The following is a 12114-nucleotide window of genomic DNA, read 5'->3' on the forward strand; positions in this document are numbered from 1 at the left end:
TTATTTCAGTATTAATAAATTGTCTATTATCGGGAGGATCCCAACACCTATGAGATAGGACCCATGTCTCTTTCCCAATGTCCTTTAATCGTTGTTCCTAAAATACCTATTTAGCACCTCTTTTCACATCATTATCATGTCTTTTTTACATTTCAATCTAATTAAAAATTGTTATCTATTTAAAAAGAAAAATTATAAAAATAAAAAATATTATTTGGTTTGATTTGGTTGACTTGAAATATAAAGATAAAAAGTTGTTAAGAAAGAGGAGTTGTTACTTTCTATGCCCCTAACTAATTCTAATTATTGTTAGTAAAATCCAACTCAAAAAATAATAATAATAATAATAGGAGGTCAACATCAAAAATTTAATGATGCAAATTTTAGTTTATTTCTTGAAATAAAGTATTTTTTTAAAATCATCAAACCAATATGGTACTCTTATTTGAGTATTAAATTGTCTATTATGGGAGTCCCAACACCTATGAGATAGGACTCATGTCTCTTTCCCAATGTCTTTACATGCTGCTCCTAAAATACCTATTTCCCCATAATGAATATCATATGTCTCATTTTCTACATATCCATTTTCCTCTGTTCATGAATATCTACCAATCACATAACATTATATCATTGCCATGCATTTCTCACCTCTTTCCAAATAATGAAATAATTAAATGAATATCATATGTCTCATTTTCTATAGAGCAATCCAATTAAAAGTTGTTCCCTACTTAAAAGAAAAATCATAAAAACAAAAAGTATTATTCTTATATTATTTATTCGACTTAAAATATAAAGACAAAAACACTTTTTGAGAGAAGACTTGGTATGTCCTTAACTGATTCTAAATAGTGATCAAGATTCTCAGATACAACACAAACATCCCCTCTCTCTCTAACCAAAGAGACTAAAAACCTACATAACATAACCTAATTCCCATCCTCTGTTACAGAATTTGTTTTTCTGTTATTCTACCTGTCTTCTTCGTATCTTTTATCATCTCTTTCACAATGGAAACTCAAGAAAATTCAACTCTTCATGTTCCAATGCTTCCAAATCAACATAGAAGCAATGATATGGATTCTCATAGACCTGAACAATTGTCTTCCCTGAAAGAAGAGATAATTGTAGAGGTTAAAAAGCAATTATGGCTAGGAGGACCTCTTGTTTCTGTTAGTTTGTTGCAATATAGCTTACAAATGATATCTATCATGTTTGTTGGTCATCTTGGTAATTTACCTCTTTCAGGTGCTTCTTTAGGTTCCTCATTTGCCTCTGTCTCTGGTTATAGCATTTTGGTAAGTGGGTTTCCTTCATTTTCTGTAAAGAATGTGTTGGTGTTCGTGTTGTTGTTCGGTACATCTAGCCGACCCCACCTAATAATATAAATGATTTATTGTTGTTGGTTGTTGTATGTGTATATATGTGTGTCTATAGTTATACATGTCTTCTAATCCTTCCAATCAGATATGGTAATTTTACTCTTGATGTTCCCATGCTTCTGCTGTATTTTATTAGTACATGTATATATATATTTGTTGTTGTTGTTCGATCTATATAGTCGACCCTACCTACCTACTAGGGTAAGGCTTGATTGTTGTTGGTTGTTGTACGTGTATATAAGTGTGTATACAAATACATGTCTTCTAAATCTTCCAATCAGGTAGCATGGCTTGCAAGTTCCTGAGTGTAACACTTTCGTCATGAAATTCCTTACAATGTATCAGATTAATCAACTATAAAACTTCCAATTTTGTGCACACATGTATACAACTATTCATAATATATCCTCATGAAATCACAAAAAAGTGATTTTACTTGATGAGCCCCTCAATTTAGAGGTTGGTATCTTTTTTCTGTAACACGTTGCTGATAGTTTAGGAAGTATGATCACATTCATGCCAATGTAGAGATCCTTGGTTTAGAAACTTAATAGTTGAGATTCTGGAATGTTGCAATAAGTTGCTCACTAGAAGTTGGTATTATTTTTGGACTTTTTTGAATATTTGGACCTGGAAGTAGCATATACTTTATTTTGGTAGTTTAAGGCATGCACACTGTATCCGCTTGGTATCTATAAAATTTGTAATTCTTTTTCCAATATTTCGTGAAGGCAATAGAGAAGAGAGTTATATGACTATTGAAATCCATGTTATCCAATCATTTATCCCGTGTAAAGTTCTCAACATCATCTTAAATAAGGACAACAGATTTTCGACTTTGAGTTCCATATAAGAGAATCCTTCATTGAAGTTGGCTTTCAAAAGAATTTTCAACTTTGAGCAGATTCTGTATAGTTATTTATTTATGGTAATGCAATTTACATCTTTATGGAAAAAAATTACATTCTCTTGGAATTCTATCAAAATACAGAGGGGCAGTGAAATATAGATATTTATAAAGTGTCTAACTATTAATTCATTTATTTATTTTCTATTTATTCATTTTCTGAGTGTATCATGTTAATACAACTTTCACATCATGAAATGAGTTTGTATTAAAAATTACAATCATTGCTGCAAGCTTCTATGAATTTTATCTGATTTGGATTTGCCTTTAAAGTTAGGAATGGGAAGTGCATTGGAGACATTATGTGGCCAAGCCTACGGAGCCAGGCAGTATCATATGCTTGGAATTCACACACAAAGGGCAATGCTTGTCCTTATAGGATCGAGCATTCCTCTATCATTAATTTGGTTTTACACGAGTAACCTTCTCATACTAATGGGCCAAGATCATGAGATATCAGCCCAAGCAGGAATATTTAATAGGTGGATGATCCCTGGCCTTTTTGCTTTTGCAATCCTTCAGTGCCTCAACAAATTTCTCCAGAGCCAAAACAATGTTTTTCCATTGTTGATAAGCTCTGGGGTTACAACTTTGGTGCATGTTGTTCTTTGTTGGTTTTTTGTCTTTCAACTTAATCTAGGAAGCAAAGGAGCAGCCTTGGCAATCAGCATCTCCTATTGGATTAATGTGTTCATGTTGGTAGTTTACATAAACTTAACTACAGCTTGTGCAGCAACTTGGAATGGGATTTCCAAAGAGGCCTTGAATGATATTATCAGTTTTATAAAGCTTGCAATGGCTTCAGCGGTTATGATATGGTAATTTACATCTTTCCTCTATAATTAGGAGCAGAGTAGAAATAACCTTTTATGGGTTATATAACATACATTTTGCTGCTTTTCAATACACTCGTTGCTAGAGAAAAAAATCAATGCAGCATTCTAATTTAAACGCCATGCAGAATAATTGAAGATAGTAACTAGCTAAGAGATTGATAGAAAGGCACAAATAACATAATGAACAACACTCTATGAGTAAAGTACTATATAACTCCCCCGGTAATTTTTAGGATGATCAACACCCCAATCTTCATAACATATGGTTTTAGCCTCCCATTTTTTTACTTTTAATTTTACCATTTTTCTTTGCTTGACAGTTTTGAATATTGGTCCTTTGAGATGGTTGTTCTTCTCTCGGGTCTGCTGCCAAATCCACAACTAGAGACATCAGTATTATCGATAAGGTAAAGTGCTAACCCCTGATCACACATTATTCAGAAAAGAACAAAGATTGACAGGGATTCATAAATTAAATACCAACTCAAGTAATATACAACTAACCATGGTTTGATATCATATTTCAGCCTTAATACATGTTGGATGGTCTATAATATCTCTGTTGGTCTTGGATGTGTCATAAGGTCAGTGACAACAATAGATGTATTCTTATTTCTTGGTAACATTGGCATGGTAGTGCTTCAAGTTAGTTACATCTTCCATGAAATTTTCTTTTGGTAACGTTTCTAGATTTATTGGTATCATTGTAGCTCCCGTGTGTCAAATGAACTTGGTGCTGGGAACGCACAAGGCGCACTTTTGGCCCTCCGTGTCATGATGGTAATTGCCATATTAGTGGGCACAACAATAGGATTGGTTACCATTTTGGTAAGGAATGTTTGGGGAAAGCTATACAGCAATGAAGATGAAGTTATAAAATATGTTGCCAAGATGATGCCACTACTGGCACTGTCTGACTTCCTTGATGGTTTTCAGTGTGTGCTTTCAGGTTATAGTTGTTCACAATAATGAAGTTATAAAATGATTTTGTATTACAATTACTAAGTTACACATAAATGCCCATGTTACTAGTTAGCTAATTGTTTATTTTATATGGTTTGGTTTTATAGGAGCTGCTAGAGGATGTGGCTGGCAAAATCTATGTGTCGGTATTAACTTTGGTGCCTACTATGTTGTTGGAATACCTACTGCTATCCTATTTGCCTTTGTCTTGCACATTGGAGGGATGGTGAGTCTCTTTCTCTCACTTTTTTCTCTCTGAAATGTTGGAGGAGGAGGACTAGTTGGTTGTGTTAGTTTTTGTGTGTGTTGGTGTACAGAAAAATGAAAATTTGGTATTGGCAGGGGCTTTGGATGGGAATCATATGTGGACTTGCAGTTCAAGGGATAGCACTGGTTATAATTAATTTATGTACGGATTGGGATAAAGAGGTATGCATATTTTATGCTTCAACAATTTCATTAAGTTAAAGGAATAGGGTGAGCAAGAACCTAACATATTGAAAAATGTTTCTCGACTATAATAACAAAGAGCATCAAGAGGAAACAATTGGAAGTAAAAAATAACCACTATTATGTGATGCCAAACCAGCCTAATAATTGATTCATTTTATCTTAATTTTTTCAGGCAAGAAAAGCAGTGCACATATATCAGAATAGTAACATACTAACATAGTTACACTTTAACAATGTCACAAACATCAGAGCCAGATAGCCAAGCAATAAGTTCTGATACAAGGGATGCTAGACAATAATTCAACTTTCATTTAAAATTTTGATCACCCTTATAAATTACAATAATTCTTTTAGCCTCTCATAGTCTCATTACATGTGTCTTGCTACTGAAAATCTTTTCAGATTGTATTGTAATTTTTAACAGCCATATTTTGTTCTAAAGATACAAAATTATTTTTGTTCACAATAAAAAAATATTATTACTTTTTCTATATGTATGTTTCAACGAATCCCAACAACCAAACACACCATTATTTTGTATTGTTGGGTATTTTGCATTGACTTTTACTGTTATTGGTTGTGTATATTATCTTGCTGTCTATCTTCATTATTACAATTCTTTTTTGAATTGAGGGGAAAGGGGTTGAGTATCTACTTATTCTAGTTTTGAGTTTCACAGATGGTGTTACTTTAAAGGTTTTAATTCCAGATTTATCCTGTAGTATATTTCATTTCTTTGCGTGGTTATGTTTTTTTATTTCAACCTTTTGATTTTTGGATCAAAATGAGGATCAGTTGCTTCAAGTTTCACATGGTAGATAAAGTACCGGTGAATGCTTCCTTTTGAGGCTGGGGTTTAGGGTGGGAGTGTGAGACAAATATGGAACTGTATGAAGAGAAATGAAGTTCCCAAGTCTTTAATGTTGCTTGAAACAAATTTGGGACAATACTAAGTTCAATGAAAATGTAAGGTTGAGGTGTTCACTTATTCTCGTTGTACTAGAAATGGTGGTTGAGCAATAGCATCTATAAGTGGGGTTTTAGTTCAACTGAAGTTGTAAAAATTCATCTTTTGGGATCACTATCTCTCTATAATATTGTTCTTGTTCTCCTTTAGTGTTCTTATTAGGCCACATCCTGCTATTTGGTGCTTGGTCCACGGGATCGTTGTTGTTTACCTGGTTGTCCTCACACATGCAAATTTTGGAGGTAGCACTATATTTTTCTGAAATGCAATTTCCAATTTGTGATGCATCTTTGCACTAAATTTTGCATGGTTTTTGGACTGCATCTGTTAGCTTCCTCAAATGGCACCGGTTACTCTGTTGTATAAACTCTAACATATTGAAAAATGTTTCTTTGCGAGCATCAAAGTCGTGCTTCACTTATAAAGTTTCTTCAGCTTCTTGTTGCTCATCATCCTCTATAAGGTAAGATGAACCTCTAACAGCTCATTTCTTCTGTGTATGCCCAGTAATTAGTGTCTACATTATTGTGTGTTCTGCCTCATTTATTTCAGATGCCTGAAGGGTTCTGCCGAATTACTCATGAGCTTTGATGACTTGTACACAGCAGAGATGAATTACTGATGAACAAGTCGAGTGGCATGTCATGAATTGGATGGATGTCAATGATGATTAAAAACTAACAAGGCTTTTTCTTAAAAGACAAGTGAAAAAGAAGCCAACAACTACATTGAGAGAATTTGTGTTAAACACCACAAGATTGATCAATGACTATTTTTTGAGTAACCAGTGTTCACGAATATCCAAATTGGTGAATGTTTTGAACACATAAGCATGTGTTCCTTCATATTATAGATGTCCTTGGTGAACATGATGATGAGTATTTCCTAAACAATGTTGATATTAATGGTAAGGCAAGCAACTCACCATTGTAAAAATGCATTGTTGTTATTCGAATGCTGGCGTATGGAGTAATTACTCATAATGTTGGTGGCTGCTTGTGAATCGGTCAAACGACGACACTAGAAAGCTTTAACAGGTTTGCAGATGGCGATTTTGAGGCATGATACTTAATATGGCCAACCACTTAAGACACAACGACTACTTCGAATGTTGAAGGCACATGGATTTTCAAGCATGTTAAGTAGTATTGATTGCATGCACTGAAAATAGTGATGAAAATAGATATATGGAGTTGGCATGCATTTTTTTGGTTGCAGATTCAAACTATCACATCAATGTGTTAAAGCAATCAATGTATTTAGTGATCATATAGAATTGTGAGCTCACACTGTGCATTTCAAGGATAATGTAAATGATGATAATTTGGGCTATTGTATTATATGGTTGATGAAATTTATCCTGAATGGAAACCTGCGTTTGCAAAATTAGAATAGACAGTTTTTTGTAGAAGTACATGTCAACCCTAGAAAATATATCGATAAGGCATTTGGAATATTTCAAGTTTGATTCAAATTCATGTTACACAACTCTAAAATGACACAATAATGCATTGCAGCGTATAATACTTACTTCACAATATGATTGTAGAAGATAAAAGAGATACATATAATGGCAGTGTTGTTTATGATAATGCAAATCATAATACCCTGTAGTCTAAACAATATCTTCATCATGTTTTCATGCATACCCAAATAAGAAGGGAGCAATTTAATGGAAACGAAACCACAAAACTCTTTAAGTAGACTTGATACAACACATTTTGAGATCACAAAAGTAAGAACACTTGAGAAATCTTTTAATTGTAAGTTGTGATGTATTTTATATATTTGTTATGCATTTTTAACTTATTATGCTCTCTTGTTTATTTTACCTTGAAATTATCTTTAATTATTTTAATTAATAGTACAATATATTGTTTTTGTGTATTAAAAATATAAATGACAATTATCTTTCAATATATAGTAATTTAATTTAATATAATAAAGTATTAATGTGATCATTTTCTATACATAAATTACCTGTGCGATTAATGTAAATATATTTATACATACCTATAATAGGAAAATATATTTTATTTTATCTATATATATACTATATATATATATATATATATATATATACCATATACCATATACCATTATATAAAGTCAAAACTCTTTTTAACTACCATGTCATTGTATAATTTTTTTAATTCCAATTTAGCCATCATTTTATCATAACCTCCTTTATTCAAATCTTATAACCTCCTTTATCCAAATCTTTTAAAATATTTCTCTCATTATCTAAAACTGTTGAACTGCTTTTCATTATCCAAAATCTTTCTCTCACGTTCTCTCATTCTCGTCTCTTCTCTCTTTCTTCATCCACAATCATCTCCTTCTCTCAGTTTGTGTGTGAATTGTGATGAAAGAATGAAACTTTATAGAAAAAGAAAGAGACTCAATAACCTAATAATGCAAATGGGTTCTCTTTTGGAGGACTTTGAATTCATGAGGGATGGAAAAGAGGATCATTCACCAGAAGTGCATCGTTGTCTTGAATGGAGCATCGTGGATCCTTCACCAGAAGTGCTCCGCTATCTCTAAGACTGCGATTGGGATCGGCATAGAGGGCGGTAAGTTGGGGAGTAGTTTTCTATCGGAGTCGATTTGGATTATCAAGTTATCTTGTGCCTCATTCTACAATGCAAACTCATTCAACATATCATCTACTCTCATTCTCCAATTATAAATTGTGCAATCATTCGATGTTAACAACATTTTTTTATGGTAATAAATCAAACCTCTGAAAGTTACTTTTTTTTACGTTGATCTTTAGTTTCTACTATTTATTCTCCAACTAGAGCATATAAATCTAGTTGGAGAATAGAATTTTTTTTATGATATTTGATGAGTTATGTATTTTTAACCGCTTTGTAGAAAAAAAAATTGTTACGATTTACTTTTATTGTGAGGATATAATTTGGTGTTCATGCTTTATGCTATGTGATGTAATAAATCAATTTTAACCAGTGTGTATCAAATGTTTTGATATAAAATTTCATATTCTTCATGAGTTGTATTTGGGGTTAACAGCTAATGCAAATGGGCATCAAGTTCAGGAGGTTCATGAGCCTATGAATGAAGCAAAAGATAATGCTGTATTAGTGGATGCTCAACCAATTAAGAAAAAATGTAATGAAACAAATGTTATTACATAATATTATAAATATTATAGATATGTGTGGCTTTTTTAAGATGCATAGGAATGTATGGTTTGGATCATTTGGCAAAATGTTAAGGTTGTTGTGAATTTTGATGCAGGGTTTGGAGAGATAGGAAGTGAAAGACTAAGCAAGACACAAAAGATTATGTTAAGTAGAGATGTTAGTAGTAAATGTAATCATGTTATATAGTTGTTGGTATTTATCATATTTATATTGTGGTCATTTATCTCTTCTTCTAAGAAATAAATGCTATTGTTTAATTATTTTACTGTAACAACAAATATTGCTTTAGTATCCATAACATGAACATTTAAGCTATGAACATTGTAACTAATAGATTACTTATTAACTGATACATAAGACATAAAATGTGGTCAACAAAATGGATGGCTCATTTTTATTATTTGGACTTATGTTGCATGTTTTCTTTGCATTTATCTTATATTTTAGTTGTCATGTTTGATTTATTAGCAATATTGTTTACTATCATATGCATCATTGTTATACATTATTGTTCATTTTGTTTTGTCATATTAAGATTATATTTATCCTAAAATGTCATTGTTGTTTTCATATTTAGACTATGTTTGTCCTAAAATTTAGAGTTATGACATGTATACTTCTATAGTATTGACACTTGCTTATTTTACGCTTATAATTAACTATTATTTACCATGTTTTCATACATCAAATGAAAAAAATAAGAGGATTATTTTGTATTTTTGGTAGTTTCCAATGGTGCAGTTTTTAAAGTCATTCTCAACTGGTCTAATGTCTCTTTAGGAAGTTGGAACTGTTGGTTATGAAACAAAAGAGGGAAGACCAATGTTGCTCGAATTTTCATTAGAAATGGCAACAATTGTTAGTGAGAAGTCAACCCACATTGTCTCCAATTATACAATTATAGATGCAGGTTCTATGCTTCAATCTGAATAAATCTTCTATACATGTTACCTTACATTGTTGTTACATTGTGTTGTCTATAAAATAATTATGTTTAACTTTAACTTTATTTCAAAGTTTTAATCCAATGACTCTTTTTAATGGAGTTATATTTAAACCTGTAAATTTTATGGTTAAAATGAGTCAATTTAACATTGTTTCATGATGTTTAAATTTATATATGCTTAACATCAATTATCAATAAGTATATTCAACCAGACCTCATAATAAGACTTGAGAATGGAATATAATAGATTGGAAGCTTTCATCATTGTTATTATAACGCATTTTTCATTTTCTAAATATTTGCTTGAAAAGTGATTTTTGATGAAATGAGTGTTGTTACATAAACATATTTTTTAAACATTTCCTCAATATTTTTCGAAAAATGAATGATGTTACATAAATAGATCAATGGTTTAATGAAAGTTTTTTCATTTGTTTTTCATTTGCCTTTTGTTTTCTTGCAGCAAATTTATTCCTTCCTGATCTTCATCATGAGATAACACTTCATTTTTTTACTATTATTTTTTTTATCTTCATTTTGACTTTTAGTTATTGTTAGTATCTCATATTGCCTGTCATATAGGAATCTCGGTAAAGGTTGCTGGTGATATTATTAAAAAAAAGACTTATCTATTTTGATTGTTTGATTTTGTTTTTTAATGTAAACTAACTTTAGGTTTTGTTATCAAATTCTCTATAGATTTCTACATTTATTTTATTGATTGTTAAATGTATGAATGAAATATAAATGGATTGTCAAGCTATGGGTATGAAATTCTTCCTATTTATTTTAGTGGAAGATTCAAACAAGAACCTCTCTTTCTTTTGTGCACTATAGACAATCTTTGATGATCAAAATACTTAAATTTATTTTTAGAAAATTTAATTGGAGATAAATGTCATTGTTTGATTTAGTTTTTTTTAATGAAAACTAACTTTAGGGCTTTGCTTTATATAATTGCCACCACTATTACAATAAAATTAAATAAATGTATTTGACCGATAATTATATTGTTCATTGCCTACTAAATTGTAAGGATCATTGTTATATGTGGTGGTCAACAAAATTGTATTAGAAAAATGAGAGTTATTCTCTAATACTTTTCTATAACTTAGAATATTTTAATGATCGTTTTTAAGATTTTTATATTTTTAGTGAACCATTTATTATTTTCTCATCATTTGTCACTGTTAATTTTTTATTGCTTTTATTTTTATTTAATAAATTATTATATTTTCCTAATAAATCTACCTAATAATCTCATAATCACCGCTTTTTATACAAAATATTACTTTTAGTAAAAGATATTGGTAAATTGAAACAAAACACTAATACATGTAAATTTTACAATTTAATAATTTGTGATCTACTAAAGATTAATAATAATATTATGCCACATACTTACATATTAATTTTACAATGTTTTATATTGAGTAACTAATAATATTTAATGCTCATCTGATTGCAAAATGGAATTATGACATGATAAAATTAAGATCATGATTATGATATGTTTTATACTATCAATTTTTTGTTTTATTTTTGTGCTTAAAAAATATAATGACATTATCCGGAGGTGTTAGTAACATTCAATTGAGTCTTAAAGGAAAAAACGTCATTTTTAATTAAAACATAATATAATATTCTTATTTACCAAACTCTATGTCACCATAGAGATAAAATAAGTCCAAAAAAGAATTGGAGTATGAGACTCTATTCGTGATGAACACAATTGTATATGCATCTCTTCCTTGGGATTGAATAATTACCTCAATCGAATTTATTTACCTGAACGTTACAATATCTAAAATAACTTACTATATATACTTAACATTTATAGTATGCAAACTACACATTATAACGATAGGAAAACGGGTTGACAAGCTCAACGCGCTAGTATATATAAAGCCAAAACATATTATAACTACTTACATGACATAATTTCCACTTACCTATTTTGCCTTACAATTAATAATTATTACAATATTTTTCCATACAATAAAAAATATAAATAGAGGTTAAAGAAAATTACATCCACTAAATATATCAAACTACTGATGCAATTTTTAATAATATCAGAATTCATTTTTATATTTTTATCAAAAAATTATAGTATTATGTATAAAAATATGATATAATTATCTAAACTAAAATATATAAAAGTAATTGTTCAATACTACAAAGTAAGAATGTGAGTCGGTAGACACAGAGTGACTACCAACACGCTAGTATATATAAAGTTAAATTCGTACAATATATAAAATCAAAATATGGTGTAATTACCATCATGGAATGATTCTTACTTTCCTATCATGCCCTTGTTTTTTAATTTATAAAAACTAGCGTGTCGATCGGCACTCCGTGCCGGTCACTCGCATTCTTATTTTTTGATAGAATATGTATGATCTTCATATTATATTATTTAAGAAAAATAATTTAAATATAAGAGTGCAGTATATAAACTCAATAAAGACTGGAGATTTAAGA

General features: G+C 30.4%; 1 protein-coding gene across 1 annotated transcript; it reads left to right on the top strand.

Annotated features, from left to right (window-relative positions):
• On the top strand, nucleotides 890-5008 carry LOC109354403 (protein DETOXIFICATION 16-like). Its single transcript, XM_019596886.1, has 8 exons — nucleotides 890-1301; nucleotides 2566-3110; nucleotides 3449-3535; nucleotides 3656-3712; nucleotides 3839-4077; nucleotides 4199-4317; nucleotides 4434-4520; nucleotides 4717-5008. Exons 1-8 carry the CDS (start codon nucleotides 1014-1016, stop codon nucleotides 4762-4764), a joined length of 1470 nt encoding a protein of 489 aa, XP_019452431.1. The 5' UTR covers nucleotides 890-1013; the 3' UTR covers nucleotides 4765-5008.

Source organism: Lupinus angustifolius, chromosome LG08 (assembly GCF_001865875.1).
Source record: "Lupinus angustifolius cultivar Tanjil chromosome LG08, LupAngTanjil_v1.0, whole genome shotgun sequence".
Classification (NCBI taxonomy): domain Eukaryota; kingdom Viridiplantae; phylum Streptophyta; class Magnoliopsida; order Fabales; family Fabaceae; genus Lupinus; species Lupinus angustifolius.

Coding starts and splice junctions, on each gene's coding strand:
- LOC109354403 (XM_019596886.1), top strand. CDS start 1,014: ATGGAAACTCAAGAAAATTCAACTCTTCATGTTCCAATGCTTCCAAAT. Junction 3,713..3,838: donor GGTCTTGGATGTGTCATAAG/GTCAGTGACAAC, acceptor GTATCATTGTAG/CTCCCGTGTGTCAAATGAAC. Junction 4,318..4,433: donor TCTTGCACATTGGAGGGATG/GTGAGTCTCTTT, acceptor TGGTATTGGCAG/GGGCTTTGGATGGGAATCAT.